The following is a 22,978-nucleotide window of genomic DNA, read 5'->3' on the forward strand; positions in this document are numbered from 1 at the left end:
CCTACTTGCTGCAAACTATCTAATTTGGTGTTTCCGATGCAGAGTAGTTATGCATCATTTACTCTTTGTAAGTGACTTTATTTTATGCAATTCATACCTGCGTCCATTGGAAATGTTTATTTAATGTAAAATCTTTATTCGTTTCAAGTATATCAAAAAGATTTTTCCTTGCTGAAAACCGATTAACCTTGGATTTCCAATGCTGAGCCTTTATGGTTCATTCAAATGCCACAGACTAAAAAGAACTTTGAAGTGACTTTTGTAAAGGACTTTATTTTATGTATTTCGTGCTCTTGAATCTTTTGGAAATGTCATTCGATTGTAAAGCCTTAACCTTAAAATGTGCTCAAGATGTATCAAAAAATCTTCCACTTGCTGCTATAGTCTAATTTGTTGTTTCAAAAATGTACGAGTGTCAGAGGTTATGGGGAGAAGGCAGGAGAATGGGATTAGGAGGGAAAGATAGATCAGCCATGATTGAATGGCGGAATAGACGATGGGCCGAATGGCCTAATACTGATCTAATCACATGATCTTATGAAATGCAGAGTAGTTCTGTTAATTTAACTGTCACTAACTAAAAACTACAGTACTTTGAAATAACTGGTTGCAAACCTCTTTATTTTATTTAATTTGTGCTCCTGGTCTGGTTGAAATCTTTATTTGATTGTAAAACCTTACAAAGAAATGTTAGTGCAAGATTTATTAAAAAGACCTACATGCAGTCTAATCTGTTTTTTCCAATCCAGAGAAGTTTTATTGGATTAAGGAGAATGAATTAGATAGTCGTTTTGAGACTACTTTTCAGGCTAATGCTTTACAATCAAAAGTGGGGCAATGGTAAGTTGCTGTCTTAAGTCGGAGACCCGGGTTCGATCCCGGCTACGGGTGCTGTCTGTACGGAGTTTGTACGTTCTCCCGTGACCTGCGTGGGGCTTCTCAGAGATCTTCGGTTTCCTCCCACACTTCAAAGGCGTAGGTTATTTGCCTTGGTAAATGGAAAAATTGTCCTAGTGTGTGTAGGATAGTGTTAACATGCGGGGATCGCTGATCGGCGCGGACCCAGTGGGCCGAAGAGCCTGTTTAAATTAAACTAAAACACTTCCAATGGATGTTGATGCATGTTACATGAAACAAAGAGGTTATTTCAAATTTCTTTATAGTTCGTGGCAGTTGAACCAACAGAACTACTCTGCACTTGAAACATGAAATTAGACTCACAGCAAAGAGGAGTCTTTTTGACACATCTTCCACTAACTTTTCATGTTCCCCTTTCACCTTAAATATATGTCCTCTACTTCAACTGTCCTGTCTTCCCATTCCTACCCTCACAAGCACATGACACCAGAGTAATCTGGAGATCACAACCCTTGAGGTCCCACATTTTAACCTTTTGCCTCCATATATTCCCTCTGCAGGGAATCATCTCTTTTCCTTCCCATGTCATTTGTACCGATGTTAACAACAACTTCTGGCTGCTCATCCTCCTCCATTAAAATGTTCTACAACGTTGTGAGAAATCCTGGAACCTGGCAGCAGGAAGACAACAGACCATCCTGGAATCCTTTTTCCAGCCTCAGATTCTTCCGTCTGTCTCTCAAGAGATCTCTCATTTTTCTGAAATCTGGATTATATAAATTTAGTCTACTCCATATGTAGCAAACCTGTATCCCTGGAATCAGTCATGAGATTTTGTAATTACACTCCCTCTATAGAAATTAAATCTGCTTACAGATAGAAAATCAAAGCTACATATTATTCCTATTATTATTCTGAAGAAGGGTCTCGACCCGAAACGTCATCCATTCCTTCTCTCCCGAGATGCTGCTTGACCTGCTGAGTTACTCCAGCATTTTGTGAATAAATACCTTCGATTTGTACCAGCATCTGCAGTTATTTTCTTGTACATATTATTCCAGGTGCACTGTTGTATAATTGCACAAAATTATCTTTACTTATTTACTCGTATCATATTGCAGCAAAAACTACTTGCCTCAGAACTGCATGCTACCTCTGCATGTTATCATCCTTCAGTGACTAGTATTCAGGTTCACACAGGTCCCTTTGAACATCAACTTATCACCATTTAAAAATACTTTTAATTATCCCTTTAAATACCAAAGTGAATGACCTAACATTTTCTGCCTGCTGCCCCGTTCTCATCCACTTGCGTAGGCTGACTATATCCTGTTGAAGCCTCTGTACACACTCGTCAGGATTCTACTTAATTTTTTATCTTCAGTGAACTTTGAAATCTGACATTTGGATCCCCCAGACAAATCGCTAATACAGATTGTGAACAGCTGGGGTCTAAGCACCAACCTCTGCAGTTCCCACATTACCACATTGCTTTTTATTCCCATTCTTTGCTTTCATTACTTCCAGTACATTACTTTCAAGTTTGCAATTTTTCTTCAGCATCAAGGATACATCATATTGGGACCAGGTGATTTGTTTGCTTTACAAACTTCATTGCCAGTCAAATTCCCACAGCGCTCCCTGAATATCCATTGACATTGCCATGCAGCAGTTTTCTGGCAACAGTAAGCATCAATGTGCCAACTCTATTTGCTTCCAAAGAATTGAAGACTCAGTTCTTCAGGCAGATTAATGAAAGACCCAAAAATGACAATTGCATGCTTTGGAAATGATTGTATTACTTAGAAAGAGTTGGGAGGAAAGTTGGACATGGATCTCCAAATGCAAAAGAAAAAATACTTATAAAATTGCATAAAGTTTGCCTTTGCTGTTGCATGTAATGATTTCAATGAGCAAATGATCAAAACACTGGCATCACGTCAACGTTTGTTTCAATGGCCGAAGGGTTGTTTACAAAACCCACATTCAAGACATAGAACACATTGCAGATCACTAACTTGTCCAGAGAGCATCCAGATTCACATGACTGGAAAAAAATAGTCCCAAAATCAATCTGTCCTGATGACATCTTTAAATGGCAAAGGGTAGGGGGGAGGGTGAACCTTATTCACAGTTGTCAATGAAAAGAATGTGCTCTTTGAACTGCAATGCAATCAACAGCTAAAGGAACAAAACTTGATGAAAAATAGATAGGTATGATGCCAATGACAATGTTCAAGTACTTCTGGTCCCCCATAGAGTCATGCATCATCAAACCGAACAACTCTTTGTCCCCTAGACTGCAGGTACCTTTGAGAAAAAAGCTCTGCGAGATGGAGGACATTTAAGTAAGGAATTAAGCAACAGAACTACAAGTTCTACAAGAGAGAGGGCAAAGCTTGACCTACTCTACGGAAATTGGGTAGGGCAAGTGACTGAGGTGTCAGCGCATAAGCACTTTGGGACCAGTGATTGTATTTCTCTTAGTTTTTAAATAGTATGGGAAAGGACATAGCTGGTCCACAAATTAAAATTCTAAATTGGGGCACAGCAAACTGTGTTGGTATTAGATAGAATCCAATAGATTGGAGTAGGTTGTTTGTGGGCAAAGGGTTGTTTTGAAATTGGGAGGTTTTTAAAAGAAAGATCATGAATGTTCAAGATCTATATGTTCCTGTGAGAGTGAAGAGCAAGGCAGCTATGAGTGAGGAATCCTGGATGATGAGAGAAATTGAGGCTCTGGTCAAGATTAAAAAAAAGAGGCGTGGTTCAGGAATTGCGGGAGCCCCTAGCTTGAGATATTTGCATCATCGTTAGATATGGCGGCACGGTAGCGCAGCGGTAGAGTTGCTGCTTTACAGCGAATGCAGCGCCGGAGACTCAGGTTCGATCCTGACTACGGGCGCTGTACTGTAAGGAGTTTGTACGTTTTCCCCGTGACCTGCGTGGGTTTTCTCCGAGATCTTCGGTTTCCTCCCACACTCCAAAGACGTACAGGTATGTAGGTTAATTGGCTGGGTAAAAATGTAAAAATTGTCCCTAGTGGGTGTAGGATAGTGTTAATGTACGGGGATCGTTGGGCGGCGCGGACTTGGTGGGCCGAAAAGGCCTGTATATATATGATATGATGATATGATATGGATGAGGTGCGAGAAGATTTGAGGGTGACAATATTGTGCTTCTAATTAAGAAGGGAACTACAGACCAATCAGCCTGATATCTGTGGTTTTCAAAAGGTTATTGGAGAGGATTCTGAGGGATAAGATGCACATACATTTGGAAAGACAGGTGTTTGTTAGAGACAGTCAGCATGGTTTTGTGCATCGGAGATACTCGCAGTCTATGTGGAAATGCCTTTGGTAAGTTTCAACATGTTGGGATGTTCTGGAAAGTTGGATTGCATAGGATCAAGGGAGAGCTAGCTAGCTAGATAAGGAATTGTCTTCATGGTAGGAAGCGGAGGGTGGTAATGGAAGGGAGGCCTGTGATTAGTGGTGTGCCTCAGGGATGGATTCATTGCTGTTTGTCATCTATATCAATGATTTGGATGGGAACATACAAGGCATGATCTGTAAATTTGCAGATGACACTAAAATAGGTGGTATCGTGAACAATGAAGATAGTTATCGAAGATTTTCAACAAGATCTTGATCAGACTAGGAATAGCAAATAGCAATGTGAGTATTGTATTTTGGGGAGTCAAACTAGGCTGGATATTCACAGCGAATGGCAGAGCCCAGGAGAGTGTTACAGAGCAGAAGGATGAAGGAGTACAAGTACATAGTTCTCTGAAAGTGGCATCACAGGTAGATACGGTGGAGAAAAAGGCTTTAGGCATGGTGGCTCGTATCAGTTGGGATGTTATGCTACGGTTGTACCATATGTTGGTGAGACCACATTTGGAATATTGTGTTCAGTTTTGGTCACCCGGCTGTATGAATCTATAACTCTTGCTGTTGCTAATAAAACCTGTGACAATATAACAAAGTTTATATGTGGACCAAAAAAAAAAGAGAGAGAGAGAGAGAGAGAGAGAGAGAGAGAGAGAGGAGAGAGAGAGAGGAGAGAGAGAGAGAGAGAGAGAGAGAGAGAGAGAGAGAGAGAGAGAGAGAGAGAGAGAGAGAGAGAGAGAGAGAGAGAGAGAGAGAGAGAGAGAGAGAGAGAGAGAGAGAGAGAGAGAGAGAGAGAGAGAGAGAGAGAGAGAGAGAGAGAGAGAGAGAGAGAGAGAGAGAGAGAGAGAGAGAGAGAGAGAGAGAGAGAGAGAGAGAGAGAGAGAGAGAGAGAGAGAGAGAGAGAGAGAATGATCAGATCGAATAACAGACTGAATAATTGGGCTGGAAAGGCTAGCTGATAGATGATGAATAAGGAGACAGATGTTTTCACTCTGGATTAGTGAGGGAAATAAAGGCAAAAATGTTTGGACACTGTGCACACAATCTTAGAATCCTTTTGATCTCCAATGATATGCATAGTGCTTCCAATGAAGCAGAGGATTTATAACATAATACATTTGATAAAGAGGTAAGTAATAAACACAGTAAAATGCTGGCCAGCCAGTCTGATGCCAGTACCGAGGAAGGTTCCAGAGATCACAATTAATTATCACTTGGAACAAATATCAGTTAATAAATGGTTTTTTTTTAAATTCAAGAAACGAGTTTCTCAGCCAAATGAAATGGCTATGTTAATGCAATTGATGCATATGTACTTTTTTGAAAGGTACTTGATTAAGTGCCACATAATAGACTAGATAGCAACGTGAGCCCAAATAATTAGAGATTTATATAGTTAGTTCAGGCTGTTCAAATTTCAATTACAATACTTTAACCTGTTGACCAAATCTTTACCTTGTAAGGACTTTGTTCATTGTAAAGACATCATCTCAGTCAAACAGTATTAGATTAGAAACTCCAAATTAATTGGAAAGATTTTATTCAAATGATTTCACTTTGAAGCATGAATCAAGTGCAAAATCCAATTACTGTGTCTTTAACCAACCATTTGAGCATCCCCAGGGAACATTGGAAAGTGTTTACAAAAGTCACTCTTTCTGATATTCAAGAATTGTTCTAAATAATTTTATTTACTTACTATAAATGTCACATTCATGATGTATTGGACATTTGACTGGAAGACCATCGTTACTCGGTAGTTACATCACCAGACCACAGATGTACAACATCCTCGATTCGGCCATTAACCCGCAGAGTCGGCTAAAGTCCAGGATAAGCTTCCTCAAGGCAGTTGAACCAAATGCTGAAGCTGAAGGTGCTAGAGAGGCATTATGGGAAGAGAGACTAGCCAATCTCCCATCAACGACATCCATGCCCCTAAGTGCCAAAGAAGAACTTCCTCCTGGGGCCGAATCAAGCAGGACTGAGTGGAAATGCCTCAACAGACTGAGCTGGTACTGGTCGTTGTAAACCGATTCTCAAGAAGTGAGGTTATATAGACACTGAAGACGTCATCTACATATGTGGCACTGAACCACAAACTATGGAGCACTGATTGAGATGTGCTCTATTGGAGCATGAATGCAAAGCTGAGGACCTCGCTGAGAACAATGATATTGTTAAGAGTTGTGTTCAGTTTTGGCTGAAACACAATAGCTAGCATGCAGCAGCTTATCGAAGGCCTTCTGAAAATCTAGGTAAACAACATCTGCAGCCTCCCTTCGGCCTGTCCTGCTATTAACTTCCTCAAAGAACTCCAGCAGATTAGTCAGGCAAGATCTTCCCTTTTCAAAACCATGCTGATTTCAGCCTATTTTATTGTGAACGTCTAAGTACTGCGTAACCTCATCCTTTATAATCTATATACTAAAACTCTCATTTGTTCGTTTGTTTGTTCCTGAACTACAGCCAAAACGGTGCATGATAGTGCAACAATTTTAGGCCCACCTTAATCATCGTCGTCCCTTTGGTGCTAATGGAAGAAGTTTCATTGAAATTGCTGTTATATTTTTTTAGTTATTCACATTTTATAGTTTAAATTGATCTCCTAGGGTGGGAGGGGGTGGGAAGGATGGGGGAGCAAGGGAGGGAGGTGGGGGGAGGGAGGGAGGGAGGGGAGGGGGTAGGGATAGAGGGGGGAGGAGGGAGGGGGTATAAGGGGGGTTGAGGGGGTTAGAGTGGGGGGGGGGGGGGAGGGGATGACTTCCCTTTTGGGAAGTCATCCACACGATGACTTCCCTTTTGGTTCCTGAGGGAACATGTTCTTTCCCGAACTATTTTCTTGCTTCTAATATATTTATAAAATGTTTTGGAATCGTCTTCACTTCCATTAGCCAAGGCCTTTTCATGTCCCCTGTTTGCCCTCCTAACTCCTTTCTTAAGATCTCGCCTATATCCCCTATGCACCTCAAAGTACTCACCATCATTTCCTATGTCTGACATATGTTTGTAGGCAAAAGAGCCTATTTCTAAGTTGGACAACTTTATGATTTTTCTTAAAGTGAAAAGATATACAACACACAAGCTGCCTTGTCTGTAAGGCTGCTAATAAGCTTTCTTTGGCACAGTAACAGATTATTAACAAGAGGGCTCCGTGTCATTATTAGGTATTTAATAGGGTGGATGTATGTCACAGAAGGAGAACAAGTGGGGCTTTTATTCAAATAGGTTGAGAACCATTTTGATAATGTCAAAGAGTCATACAGCATGGAAATACGCCCTTGAGCCCAACTCATCCACGCCGACAAAGCATGCAAGCTAATCCTATCCCAGAAACCTTTCCTATCTGTCCAAGTGTTTTTTTTTATGCTGTTATTGTGCCTATCACAATTACCTCTTCCAGCAGCTCATTCCATGTGCCTACCACCCTCAGACTGAAAATGTTGCCCTCGGGTTCCGATTTGTATTTTTCCACTCTTACCTTAAACCTATGTTCTCTGGTTCTTAATTCCCCAACCCAGGGTAAATGACACTGTGCATTCACTCTATCAATACCCCTCATAATTTTACATACCTCTATAAGATAACCACTTAGCCTCCTGTGCACCAAGGAATAATGTCCGAGCTTGCTCAATCTCCCCCGATAGCTTCGGCTTGAGTCCTGGAAACATCCTTGTAAATCTTCTCTCTACTCTTTCCAGCTTGACAATTAAATTGGTTTGCTGGGTTGGTCGGGACACCCAGGAAGAGCTCTCCTAGCCTTCCTTGAAATAGTTGATGATTATCGCTTGAGAGGACAGTAAGCACCTTATTAACATGCCACCCAAATAATGGTACCTGCAGCAGCACAGGTTTCTCTGTGCTAAACTGGAGTACCCACTGTGATAATGCAATCAAATCCCTGATACGTGGCATGAATGATAATGCTATCACTGTCAACACCGACTTGGAGATACTACAAGGCCATCAGTGAGTTCAGTTTCCAAAGGAGGCAAAAAATGACCAAAATCAAATCAGAATGTGACATTTTGGGTAAAAAGGTGGATTGAGAGCTTAACAACAATCCAGATTCAATTATACTTTATTCAATGATTCAACCCCATGCTGAATAATGTGCCTCTAAAAATTTTTACAAGTCACATTACATGTCAGTGTTGCCATTTGATAAACTACCTGCAAACCTCCAATTTCTGCTGAACTCAACCTCCTGGAAAATGACTGTCATTAAAATGTTCAAACGAGTGGAATTCTCTGAAGTGGGTCCCATTCAGCAAAGGCCATTTGGGTTTCCATCGTAAAGTTTATGGAAACATTGAGAGGTAAATTTTGCATGGTTCAAGTACTTCCCCAAAACTCTCTATAGTCCTTTTGCTAACAGTTGAAAGTGATTTATCTGTGTGTGTGTGAGGAGAGGGACCACAAGACTAGATTGGCAACTCCCGGAGTGAGAAGAATGAGGCATTGTGAATTGGTTTTCAGTAAGCAAGATGCCCACTCTGTTGCATTTATGAACACTCCAGAATTAGGTTGTGGTTTGCGTTTTGGTCTATAAATGAAAATGAAGGCTGCACTTTCCTGCTGAGATTGAGAGCTATTTTAAAGCTCCCCCAAAAAGTTCCAGTTTCACAGTAGGAAATAAAAACAAATGATTTCTGTCTTCAGTAAAACTTTTGGCGAAGGATATGATCAAAGACAGTTGAATAATTGAAATACAGATTGAAATACAACCATGATTAAACTGAATGGCAAAGCAGGCTTAATGGGTTTAACAGACTTGCTCTGTTCCTTAGACCTGCCACCATGATGCAGTAAAGGAAACAATCCCTTGAAACTGCTACCGGAGCCTTCCAAGTAGTCTTTAGCAGCCTTTACGATTACTCAACCATCAGCAGCAGCATAATTTTATACATGCGGATGCCAATAATGTATGCTGGTGGCCTTGATTGTACTTTACCTTAACGAACAGCCTCAGCAACAGCTTCTTCCTCCCTGTTATCAGACTTCTGAATGATCCTTCCATAAGCTAGGGTACTGTCCGATTCTCCTCTCCTCATTGCGGACATTGGACTTTGTCTCTGGAACAGTTATGCTATAATGCCTGACAATTATATTCTGCACTTTCCCTTTCCCCTATCTTTTGTACTAGAGTGTGGCTTGGTTGTATTTATGTATAGTATTATCTAATTAAAAAAACAAAGCTTTTCACTGTACCTTGGTACACGTAACATTAACCCAGACCTAAACCTGAAGGTTTTTATGAGAACGTGCAATCACATTCATTTCTTCCTGCGTATTTACCAGCAACACTAACTAGCACAGTTTGTCTTTAGCCAGTGGGTGTTCATCTGCCACTCTTACCTTTGTTGAAGTAGTGAAGTATAGAAAGACCAAGGCCAATTGTTGGGGAAATTGAGTAAAGCGAGAGAAGAATGCATTTTCTCTGGGCAGTTTGCATATTCCCTTTAGGGAATTTTATGCTGTATCTTCATATAATCCATCCTCAATGTCCTTAGTCTCCATACATGTTCAGGAGAGAGTTGTGAGAAACCCATGAGGGAAAAGGATTGGGTATTATGAAAAGGTTTTAAAAACATTTTCATTTGAATATTGTTACCTATTAATTCTGTTAAAAATGGATATTGTTAGAGAAAGCTCAGGGACAATGCTGTTGCAAAGTTGTAAGTGAACCAATTGACTAACAAAATATTCCCTTTTGTATTGGTAAGCTGATTCAGACTGATGATAGGTCAATGTTAGGTGATCAATGGAGACAGTGGAGCACATAGTCACCAGTTGCCCCAAATACCGGCCACCGAATGGTGAACGAGGTCTGATTGACCTGGATGATGACACGTTGGCCTGGCTCGCCTGACGGAGCTGCAGGTCTAAAAGACATACGACAGAAGAAGAAGATGAACAAGAAGCAGAATGGAGCAGGGGAAGGGACAGACTTGTTGAAGATAGGGGATCGAGTGATGAAACCTTGAAGAATATCCAGGGCCGTCTTAACGCATGGGCCTGATGGGCACTTGCCTGGGGCCCCACGAGCTTATATGTTTAATTTTATCGACCATTTACATTTTTATTCCTGTGAGTAGTTGTCGTAGGGGCCCCAGTACACTGCTTTGCCCGGGGCCCATAATGCTGTAAAGACGGCCCTGGGAATATCTGTGCAGAGTTGCCATTCCTATTGACAACAAATATAAGAACCAATGTAGAAGTACAGCATTAGTCTGTCATTGGAAATTGCTTTTTAAAATTGTTACATTTTTTTAATGTAAGTAATTTTGCCTAAGAAAATGTATTATGATATTCACCCATGGTCAGCCATGACCAAGAGGGCCTAAGATGATATACAATAGCAATGTGCGTCTCACATTCTGTTGGAATTGTAGACGGTGGGAAGTAAGTTCACAGTTTCTATCAATTCAGCCTCTCCTGCCCACAGGCATATCGGACTCAATACCAGCATTCTCAGTTAAGTTTACTGAATTACTATTTATCATTAGAGGCAAATGGCGCCAGAAGACACTATTTGCCTAAGAAACCTATGCGTGCACCTAATTATGCTTTGCATGTAATGTTTTAACAAAGGAAGGTCCTACATCAGACCCATTACTCTGAGATTTTTGTCCTATATTAGATCAGCGAAGAGCTGCTTAGTTAAGGAACAGATTTACTAATATTTGTGGAATTAAGAAAAAGTTCCCCTGTGGTCAAGACAATGAAAGTAAGGCTGAGAGCAACAGAACAGCAGAATTAGGTGAAGCTTGCTTTGCACTCAATGGGGAATTACATTTGCTTAGAAATAGAATTGAATTGTGTCACATTTTGCTGTGCTGTGCCATTACCTTTTTCAGTGAAAATGAAATGTAATGTGAAAATTGGCATTTACTGCCGGTAAAACAAAGTTTGCAGTTTTCTCCCGTCTTCTAATTGCATCTGATATGCTAATACAGAGTATATATATATATATATATGTTTAATAACACCCACTGCTGCTTGGATGCCACCTCTGTAATTTTCCTTCATGCATCCTTCACAGGTTATCCTATAGAAGTAAGTCTTCAGTGTAACTCAAAGTACCTGCCCATGCAGATCTCAGTCTATGGAGTTCACTGCTAGAACCTTTAAGCAGCATACTTAAGTTGGCTGACTTTTATTCTCGCCCAGCTTTAGATGTGCATATAGAGACACCTTCCCTGATCAATCTCAACACCTTCTACCCCAATAACAACTTATCATGCCATCACTTTCCAGCTCATTTGAAACTGCACGATACCTCCAGATATGTCTCTTCCAACTCATTTCTAATTGGTATCCATCATTCAAACCTTAGTACATTTGATGTTATACAGAACTGCTGCCCACACCATGATTCATAACTAACAAAGTCTTATTCATTCACCTTCCTTGTACTTGGTCATCCACAGTGGCTCTAACGAAGAGCGACCCGGCATGGGGGGGGCCCACCTAGAACAAAGAGGGACTTGGCGGGGGGGGGGGCGGGAGTCCACCGAGAATAAAGAGGAACACGGCAGGGGGGAAGGGGTCAAGAAGGAAGAGGGATCAGCAGAACTATATTGAACACTTTTTTATACCTTTGTCAGCACCTTATACGAGGCGACTCTTTGCATACTTTGTGTATTGTATGCAAAACAAAGAATTTCACTGTACCAAGTACACGTGACAATAAAGTATCAATCAATCGATCCCAGTTAAACGGTGCCCCTTCTCGCTCTTCAGTTCAAATCTCTAGATGACTGGCTTGATAAAAGAGCAGTTAGATAGATTAATCTGTTGTTGCCAGCTCCCATAAAAGATAAGCCCCATTTGCTTCCATCTCGAGCCCTCCAAAGGCAGACAAGAAAGAGATGGCATCACAGGTGGCATGACACGTTGACAGTGCACGGTGACAGATACAGTCAGATAGGCACGCATACAGACTGGTCATGTGGTGATTTAAAACAGTTTAATGCAAATTCAAGACAGTGTGTGATTACATTTCTACACATATACAATATGCATATGTGAGTGTATATATTCTGATTAGGAGATAAGCAGATTCACCTTGGAGACCGAAAAAATGATCAACAACCAGTGAACTACAAGCTAAACAGTTCACAACAAAGACCCCCTTTTCTCCCTACAGTTAGTAGTAACAGTTAAAATAACTATATACTCTATAATTTTTCCATTAAAATCCTCTTTTAATTTACAATGCTAATATTAGTTTCAGGATGAGACCATAAAAATTTCCACTCATTCCTCCTACAACTGAAACAGTTAAGAGTGAGCTCACAACATCTTTAAAAAAAAAACCACAAGCATTTAGTAGCTACGACTGAGTTTCTGGCTGAATTTTGTTTTTAAACACTCTACAATTCGGTAAAATAAACATTCTCATAACCATATCTAGAATATGGGGCAAAGATATAAGTTTCTACATTGTACATATAACCCTACGACATCTCACACCTCCCCCCACCCCACACCCTGCACCCATGCCTTTAAAAGACAACAAACCACAGAGCAAAAAGACAGTCCACAAAAAAAAACAGATAAACACTTTGACACACAAACCTACAGAGAATGAATACAGATATCCAGGCCTTGACGCTGAACAAGGATGAGATGGGTTTCTTAGTCCAAAGAAACCTCAAAATGTATCTTGGAGAAACCAGCCGCAGTTTGGAGGTGGGTATTGCTGAATGATTTAGGTGACTCTAATAGATGTGCCCCATGCTGACAAAATAAATTCCACTTTATGTCCCCTTCATTCCTCACCCATTGCAATTCAGTCCGGTGAGATACCCAGAAAGACATATCAATAAATGGGGAGATTTACTATCTACCAGGCTTTGAGGAACTTTAATTCCAAGCACCAGCAAGAAATCCAAGATAACACTGTACTGCACACCTCGCCAAGGTCAGCAAACATCAAACCAATCTAATAATTGTTTAATAATAATAATATATTCCTTTATTCGTCCCACACCGGGGAAATTTGAGTCGGGAGAACGAAGTTTTAGTATTTACTGCACCAGGGTTTCAAAGAAAGTGGTTGCAGAGTTCGTGGACCGATTGGTTGACATTTTTTAAAAAACTTGCTAACTTCCAGGATGCTGTCAGAAGATTGGAAAACAGCCAATGTAAATAATCTATTCAACGAGGGAGGAAGACAGAAGGTGAGGATTGAAAATCCAGTTGATTCAATATTTACTGTTGACTAGATGCTGGAGTCAATAATGAAAGAGGAACAACTAATCATTTAGAAAAGCTGAATTTAATCAAACATAGTCAACATGTTTTTATGAATGGTAAATCATCATTGACCAATTTGCTCCAATTCTTTGCGGATGTGATGGGGAGAGTTGATAGAAGAGTATCGGTAGATGTATTTAGATTTCCAAAGTGCATTTGACGATGTTCCACATAAGTGACTGATGCATAAATTAAGAACACAAGCTATTGAGGAGGTACGTTAGCATGGATTGAAAACTAACAGTTACATAGAAACCATAGAGTTCGAATAAGTGGGTTGGGGTGGTGTAACTAGTGGCTGTACACCAGGGACCCTCAACTGTTTACATTAATAACCTGGAGGAGAGAACAAAATGTAAGGTTTCCAAATTTGTAATTGATAGGAAAATAGGTGAAAGGACATAGTGTGATAAGGGCATGTGATTCTGCAATTGGATATAGATAGATTGAGTAATTTGGTGAAAACCCAGCAAATGAAATTTCAGGTGTGAGGTCATGCTCTTCAGCAAGACAAATCAAAAAATGGATTATAATCCAAATGGAGACTAAAAACGAGAGAAGTTCAGAGGCATCAACGTGTTTTTGTGCATGAATCATAATCAGCTGCAGGCAGATCGAACAAGTAGTTAGGAAGGCAAACACCATTTTGGCCCTTATTGTGAAAGAGTTAGATATGCAAAATAGTGAGGCTTTGGTACAGTTGTACAGAACATTAGTGAGGCCACACTTGGAATATTGTGCACAGTTTTGGTCATCTTACCCAAAAGACAAGTAGCATTGGAAGCAGTCCAAGGGATATTTACCAGGCTGATTTCTTGGATGAGAGGTTTGTCCGATCAAGAGAGGCCCAATAGTTTGGGTTTGTATTCCATGTTTATTGCGATGAGGAGTGACATTATTCAAACAAATAAAATCCCAAGGAGGCATAACAAGGTAGGTGTTAAGATGTTCTCACCAGTGGAAGAGTCACATACAAGGGAACATGGCTACAAATTAAGGAGTCAGTCATTTAAAACTGAGACATATAGAAATTTCTTCTCTCTGGAATTCACAGTCACTGGGGGTGGTCAATGCCAAATTATAGGATATTTTTAAGATGGAGATTGATAAACATTTGAAAGATTGAGCACGTGAAGATTATGGGGAACTGGCACAGAAAAGGCCAACATAGATCAGCCATCATCATATGGAATGCTGGGGTTGCCCTGGGAGAACTGGCAGTTTCCTCCTATTTTCTTGTGTTATTGTGTTTACCAAGAAATTGAGGATAAGAAAAACTTTTATTTTTTGTGAGATGAAAAGTGATCTATTTTAAGTTACTCATTCAATATTGTTATTTGATTCTTTCCTTGGCTAATACTATCGCCATTCCTTCTCTCCTGAGATGCTGCCTGACCTGCTGAGTTACTCCAGCATTTTGTGAAATAAATACCTTCGATTTGTACCAGCATCTGCAGTTATTTTCTTATAATACTATCGCTGGTTGGCTATAGTGGAAAACCAATTACTTTCCAAGGAAAGACCACATCTACAGTTCCTCGTTTCTACAGTTATCTTCCAAACTGCCTTGAGTTCTGCTCATCCATTTATTAGCCAGGTTTATAAGAGAGTAGAAACATTTTGGGGTAAAACTGTACAGTGTGGGCAGCCTAAAAATGGGCAATGCAAAACAGCTTGGGCAGGATATTTAAGCAATGCGAAACAGGACAATACAAACAGCAAGGTGGAATGATGTGGGCAGACCAAGCTGAAAATTAAAAATGAGTTGGTCAGTGTGAATGGTATTGACAGGATAGTGTGATCAAGCATGGCAGTATAGAGTGGGTTGAGGAAGGTTGTGCAGTATTCACATAAACAGTGTTGGCAGATCAGGATAGTGTGAGAAGGCCATGAAATATGAATGGGGCTGTGGGAGTCGGACATTCCGGTGTAGGCATGTCATGACTAAGTCATCAGAACAGGGTGGACATTTTATTTTACTGCCTCGCTGCTCTTTATTCTCTTCACTATAACCTGCCAATTCTTGGCCTATTTATATTCTGTGATGTGTGAATGAAGCAGAGAGAGCAGTCAGGCTTGCTTCTCATCAAGAGTATAACTCTGAATCAATTCAAGGGATCAGGATTCTCTCCAAAGCTTGAAGTAGAATTTTGGTGTCAGTGTGGATTTTACAGGTGGCAAGTACTGAGTAATTAACAATAAGTAACTATAGTTTTACTGGAAGATGAAGTGACAACGGGCATTAAATCTTCACTCAGAAGCATCTAAAGATGCAACTATAATATATACCAACCACATTCAAACTACAGTACCCCTCATTTTTCCTTTTTGTGAATTGTGCACAATTGTCCTGCTTCATTGATTTTGTCACCTTGACAAATATCATCATCATACTGCAATCCTCTACTTTTTGAAACCATCACACCCATCTCCCCTCTTATCAACTCAGCTGAATGTACAGATTATCAACATCACTATTCTCTCAATTCAGAACTGAAGTTGGTATGTATTATAGATGATAGAAGAGTGCCACTGAGCTTAAAATGTTTATAATGGTTCAATACTGTGCTTCCCTGATGGCTTAGTAAATTCAGTTAAGGAGTAGGAACAAGAAAGTCCAAGATCTGTATTGGGCGAGTTACTTTGAGCAGGGCCAACATTGGGGAGTCTATTGAAAACATCAGAAAGGCCTGTTCGTTCCTGTTTCAGTCATTATTCTGCATTTAGTGCCCTTGGAAATCTTGCCTCTGCAAGTGAAGATCGGCTCCTTGATTAATCAGCATGGTAGCAAGGACCTAAGACAAGAGGGGTGAGGGGAGGACTGAAGCCATTCAGGGAAAGAAACCTTTACACCACCACCTATGTCAAATTTATTATGGTTGCAGGACTAAATCAACCCCTTTTTAACTTGGTGGCGTTTAGTTTTTGTAATTAAAAAGAGTCTTCCCACAAAATTATTATCAGCCCTAAATTTGTTCTAGCCCAAGGCAGGAACCATACAAATCTCTGCAATTTAGCAGCTAAAAAGAAAATCTGAATAGTAGTCTGTGTTGCTGAAATGCAAATGCACTCATCCCATGCAGTTCCAAGACATGTTTCTGGCTGTCAAAGATTTCTATGCAAAGTCGTAGACATAATTAAGAAAGAGAACATGATGGAATGAGGGAGGATATACACCCTGAATATTTTTGGTGCTTTTCTTTATCCCATCTAAATCCCAAATTCATTCTCATGCTTGCCCAGGATTGGTCAATCCTGGCAGTTTCATCACAAGATCCCCATATCTACCTCCAGACTCCCAAACAATCTTTTATTATTATTACCATCTCTTGAACATTTAATGAAGGAAATTAGAAAAAGAGACCATTTGTTACAACATCACAGTGTCTCTCCTGGGTTGCTTCCAGTAATGTTTGGTATAGTACCATCTCTTTAAATTCCAGATTTCTCACCTCCGATCAATATAACTCTTTGCTTGTTATTATAATATCTCCAGCACAGGAGCTTTTCTGTTTAACAGAACAACATTCCCAATGTTGGTGCCAAGGGGGCCTGCATTGGAGGACTGTTGCCAGTTTTGTAGTTATCTCTACGCTCCATGCTTGGCATCAGAGAACAGGTGAACCTTTCTGCTGCATGTAGGAAACCCACATTTTTTTTGTTAAAAACAATGCACTATTGCCAATATACATTGAAGGTCTTCTGAATCAAAGGCACTTTCAGCCGAATCGTAAAGGTGCTCAAAATGCACCACTGCCATAACATTTCACTTGGATTAACAAGCATAAAGTCTACCGGTTCGTCTTAACCAACGTACAGTGAGCAGCAAAGAATCTAAAGTAAGTAAGTAAGCATTATGAAAGTCAACACCGAATGGATTCAAGCTACCCAGAAACTTCAGCCACACATTGTTCCGTGATAAAATATTTGCATGTGTGATTGGATAATCCTCCTGAAGTTAATGCTGATCTGTCCACCAGCCTTGGCGGGTGGTTGTGGAGGTTGTGGACGAGGGTTTCAGGTCGACATTGAGCTGATGAACATTTGCATCAAAAAGTTTTTAAAAGGTACATGTACAAATTCATTAAACAGAATAAAAATTGATTCTCATGTGACTCAAGAACTAAACTGCAGACAGCTCACTTTTCCTGGAACTCAGTAGATTTTTGAGCCCCTTCATGGATTTAATGATAAGGAACATTTGTTTTCTTTTTTTTATATATATATATAAATATATGTATATACACAGAGAACAGATTATGGACTCACTCAAATGTATAAATACATCAAAATAGCAGCAATGCCAGTCATCATTAAACAAAGAAATTCCAAACTAAAGACAAAAAATGAAGTTAGGAAATAAGAGTTAGTTACACAAGAGGAGGAACAAGTTCCAGCTCCCTCCTCCTAACTGGGTAAAGAAAGCTTCATGAAACAACCAAGTAGTCAAGGGGCAGCAAAGAAAATATGAAGCAATACGTGATTTCTTTGGTGACAAGAGCCATCTTGTTTTTGCAAGTATATTTTTTACTCGTTCTTTTCCTTGAGTCTCCATTCTCACTCAGAACCAACTCTTTTCCCCAACAGGGTTGCAGCTGGCTACTGACAGGTCCAAAGTAAGACCCAGCCTTCAGAAAGTACAGTAACAGTTGTCGCAACTCGACAATGTTTGAATGTTTGGAAAAGTTGCAATGCACTTCTTCCCAGACCAGTCGCAACCCAATTGACCCAGCTCACCTTGCCCTTTAAAAATACAAGAAGTCATCTGTGTGCAGAAGTACATTCCGAACTCCTTCAATTTTCTACTAGTCATCTGCCCCAAAGCAGTGTTGCCAATTACATAAGCCACTAGCCACATGGTATTCGAGAAAGAGTTGGATTAAATATCAAAAATAGAATTACCACTGGTGTCACACATGACTTACCCAAGTGAATCTTTTGTGCATTTCTTGGTAAAATGGCAAGATGAGAAATAGAGTCAGTGTTGATCATTAGGACTGCATTGCTTGTTTAGTTACTGAAGGGTACTAGATGTTTATTAAGTGAATGTACATGTGTTTCACATTTACCAGGATGGGAGGGTGTCTGTAATTAAAAAGGAGTCCAGATTACTATGACTATTTAAAGGTAGCCCTGTGGATAGCAGTTTTTTTTTATTGGACAACACTGCTCTAAAAATAAATAAATACAACATTGCTTGAAGTAAACAGCAAAGGAAGAAATTAAATATTTCCCACAAAAATATGTGGAGCTGGTTGTCACCAGAAAGAAAACCAGAGGCAAGGTATAAAAACAAAATCAATGCTAATTCAAACTAGTCAAAACAGCAGCTACATGTAAAACGTATCACTGACAAGAAAAAATCTGAAATGTTCTTTTAAAAATGTCAGTCATAAATTGTATTGATCAAGGAAATACTTATTATTTTTAAAAAAACATTATTTTTTTCCAAAAGATATTTTTCAAGAAAAAGCCTACTTTGTTCATGACACTGTACCAATTTAAAAGGTTCCTGTACTTCCAATTTTCAGTCTGTCTTTTTATTCCCCAACACACACTAGCACACAGACAGAATCACAATGCTTTTGACCACCAGATGGTGGTCAAACTCAGCACTGAAATGTCATGGGTCAGAGCTGATCAAAATCACTGGTAGCAGGTAATTGAAGTCCTGCTTGGGTTGGAAGCAACATGGTTGATAGTGTGGGCACAGGAACTAAATCCAATGATTGAACAGATAATTATGTTCTCAGTGGTTGATGGCAGGAAATTGCTTGTTTAGTTGAAACATATGGCTGATATCAAAATGAAGACACTAATTCAACCAAGTAAGAAATAATTAATTTTGGTGAAAAAGAACAGAGGGGTAGTATGGGAGGATTTATATGTAAAGATGACCCCAGAATGTGTTAATTCTACATAAACTAATAAATCTTCATCCCATAACTTTGAATATTGTGGGGCATAGCAACATTATGTGACCTTGCCTCCTTACATTTTCTATTCTCCATTTACCCAGTCCTACAGTTTTGCCAAGGACAGGGTTAGTGATGCTGTATATCTATCTGCGCAGGTGTTGCCTGCCAGCACCAATTAACTGAAGAGGGTAATTGATTAATGACGATTGGCATCTTTGAGAGAGGAGGAATGCTGGTGATTTTATCATTGGCGAGACTTTATTACTTTTTAGGGAGATTGATGTTTAAAAAAATTGGCAAATCAATGTGTAGAGGGGAGGGGAAGCCATCCATCAACATTAATCACATGGAAACTGTGAATGTGCTTAAAGGGCTAACTGTGCATTCTTCTTTGAGATTTTATATTCTTCCACTGACAATAGTTGGACATGGGAAGATAAAACCTATGGAATTGGAAACTGTAATGTTGCACACGATGGAAAGGGTGGTGCAAGAAAACAAGAGTCTAATGTGGGGACATTAGACATGCAGATGTTGGAATCCGGAGCTAAAAAACAATCTGCAGGAGGTACTCAGCAGGCACTTTCAAGCCAGAGGTAGGGTCTCAACAGAAACATCAACTGTCCATTTCCCTCCACAGATGCTGCCTGACCCACGGAGTTCCGCCAGAAGATTGCTATATGCTCGGAAGTCTGCACGCCCTCTCTCGCCAATCACCACCCATAACCCTTCCTCAAAGGTACCCCTTCCCCACCTTCCATTGGTCTCCTACAACTAGTCCCTTCTACCACCCAAGATCATAATGCCCAAGAGTCATAATTAGGAGGACTGTCTCAACATTAACATTAACCTGTACGAAATCTGGTGGAACTCTCATCCTTTTCTGTAAGGCACTACAAGGGAATATGTTAAAAACCATGTCTATGCCAGGAAGCTCGCTACTAAAGAAACCACAGACAAGAAAATCAGCACACATGCACACACACATACACACTGGAGCTCTGAACAGACACAACTAGTACGCCTTAAGAACAGAGTTAGGCTGAATCATGGTTGTGTAATGACAAGTAATATCTATTGGTATTGCATCAATGAATGAAGCTTTCCTTGACTCTCTACATTCTAAGGGGTCCTGGCAACCTTTACCTTCACAAAGATTGTTTTATTTAGAAAAGGAAGAGCAGCTCTTTGTTTTTCAAAACAAAAATAAAAAGAAAGTAAAATTGGGAAAGTCAACAGCTGTTGTACATTTACTGAACTTCACTGATAAAAGTTCAACCAAACTTTGCGAGTCGCTTCCAGGTTGTAGATCCTTAATGTCCCCCACCTTCCATTGATCGACTCCCCTTTGAACATCTTCGTCATTGACCCGAGGTCAATTAACAGACTCAAGTTTTGGTATTTCTTTTCAAAAAAAACAAACTTCTCAAACAAATTTGTTTTCCTCATTCCATGACCAGGCAGACTTCCTTGCAGCCCGTTTCTGAAGTACCTTCCCAAATGTGAGATGCATTGCTGCTTGTTTTAATTCAGTACAACGTCTTACTGATCTCCAGTCTTAAAGGTAGGGGTACTGGTTTACCTTGGTTGGGCTCAGTGGGTATCCTGTGTAGACAGCTGAGGCTGGCGAAGCATTGATATATGTCTGATGAGCAAACTGAGGTTGATACTGACTCGGGTGTATGGTAGGAGATGGCAGTACTCTTGGCCCCATGCCAATGGGCACTTGGTGAACGATTCCCCCAGGATGGGTAGCATAGGCGTGCCTGGCAGAGCCCTGCGACGTCACAAGGTGAGCCACTGTTCCTGTGGGACCCAGGGCGCCGGGCGCGGCATAGGTGTACAGGTGAGGCTGGCCCGGTAGGTGAGCTGCTGCCAGGTGAGGATGCACAGCGGTGTGCGAAGGACTACGGTGCGGGAATGAGTACGGAGCCTGTGCAATGGTCGGCGTGATGTAAGCCTGCTGCCGTCGATGTCCATGGTTCCCACTCCGGTCCGGTATGCTCGTCACGTGTTGCTGAGCCTATTCATTGTTGAGTGATATAAGAGAGAAACATATTAGTCATAGAGTCTTACAGAGTGGAAATAGGCCCAAGTTGCCCACGCCGGCCAACATATCCCATCTCCACTCGTCCCACCTGCCTGCATTTGGCCTGTGGCCCTCTAAACCTGTCTTATCCACGTACCTGTCTAAATGTTTCTTAAACATTGTGATAGTACATGCCTCAACTACCTCCTCCAGCCACTCGTTCCATACACCTGCCGCCCTTTGCATGAAGCGTGAAAACGTTATCCCAAAGGTTCCTATTGAAAATGTTCAAGACATCTTACTATTTTATTTCCAAGATCTCTCTTCCCCCCCCTCCACCCAATATTATTTTATGATGATCCTAAACAGCACTTCAATCCCCTCAAACTTGGAGAGATCCCCTCATACTCTTTGCTTTCTTTATGAGATTCAGCTCAGTGGCGCAACAGTAGAGTTGCTGCCTTACTGCGCCAGAGAGCTGGATTTGATGCTGACCATGGGTGCTATCTGTACGAAATTTGTACGTTCTCCCTGTGACCACGTGGGTTTTCTCCGGATGTTCTGGTTTCCTCCCACACTCCAAGGACTTACAGGCTTGTAGGTTAATTGGCTTCGGTAAAATTGTAAATCGACCCCAATGTATAGAATAGTGCTAGTGTATGGGGCGATCGCTAGTCAGCACGGGCTCGGTGGGCCGAAGGGCCTATTTCCACGCTGTATCTCTGAAGTCTAAAGACAGAGTTTAGAAGCGTGTGGATGTAGATCAGCTGCGAGTGGACAACCAGATGGATCCAATCATCCTTGATCTTCTCCTCACAACTGTTGGGATCCCAGACCTGTCTACCTTTCTCCACACAACTGCTGAGGTTCCAGTCATGTTTGGTACTCTCTTTACTTGTGGAGAGATCACCCACACACTCACTCCTCTGGCAACAACTTGAGAGATCCCACTGTGACCCATTCCTGTCTTTACCAGGCGATTACAGCCAGAGGTGCCTGGTGCAACCCCTGCTGTCCTCGATTCTCCTCTCACACCAAGACCGATCCACATAAAGAAACATGCCAACAGAGACAAGGAGCAAAAGGACAAGGACCAGAAAAGAGGAGGGATTGTGAGTTTGTGTAAGATCTGGACCGAGTGGACAGAAATATTAGAGAATACTGGCAGGGATCAAGGACAAGGTGGAGATCTGGAGTAAGCTGGAGATGGGGAGAAAGCAGATGGGGAATGTGTGAATCAGGAGGCAGAGAGCATGGATGGGGATGGGGATGGGGAGAGTACAGACGGGGATGGGCAAGTTCAGGAATGAGCAGATAGGATTCAAAATTAGTAAAACACGGATCGGGAAAAAGTAGACAAGAATAGGTTGCAAGTGAACAGAGATCGGGCTCTGGAATGCGTCAACAAGGATAGAAAGGGACAAGAGGGGGATTGTTAGCAAAGATGCACGATTGCCTTATCTCAAAGACCGTGGGCCAAAGGCCCATCCCTGTCCTGTACTGCTCTGTGTTCTATG

At 40.9% G+C, this 22,978-nt stretch overlaps 1 protein-coding gene across 4 annotated transcripts in view; it reads right to left on the bottom strand.

The window, feature by feature from the left end:
- Positions 1-12,217: 12,217 nt before the first annotated feature.
- The window catches only part of hipk2 (homeodomain interacting protein kinase 2), a 197,757-nt gene continuing 186,996 nt past the window's right edge, over positions 12,218-22,978 (bottom strand). For all 4 annotated transcript variants that reach the window (XM_078416993.1, XM_078416992.1, XM_078416991.1 and 1 more), the window contains one exon: positions 12,218-21,455. In XM_078416993.1, coding sequence (XP_078273119.1) covers positions 20,991-21,455 — 465 coding nt within the window. In that variant the 3' untranslated portion in view covers positions 12,218-20,990. The remainder of the gene's footprint in view (positions 21,456-22,978) is intronic.

Source organism: Rhinoraja longicauda, chromosome 20 (genome assembly GCF_053455715.1).
Source record: "Rhinoraja longicauda isolate Sanriku21f chromosome 20, sRhiLon1.1, whole genome shotgun sequence".
NCBI classification, from domain to species: domain Eukaryota; kingdom Metazoa; phylum Chordata; class Chondrichthyes; order Rajiformes; family Arhynchobatidae; genus Rhinoraja; species Rhinoraja longicauda.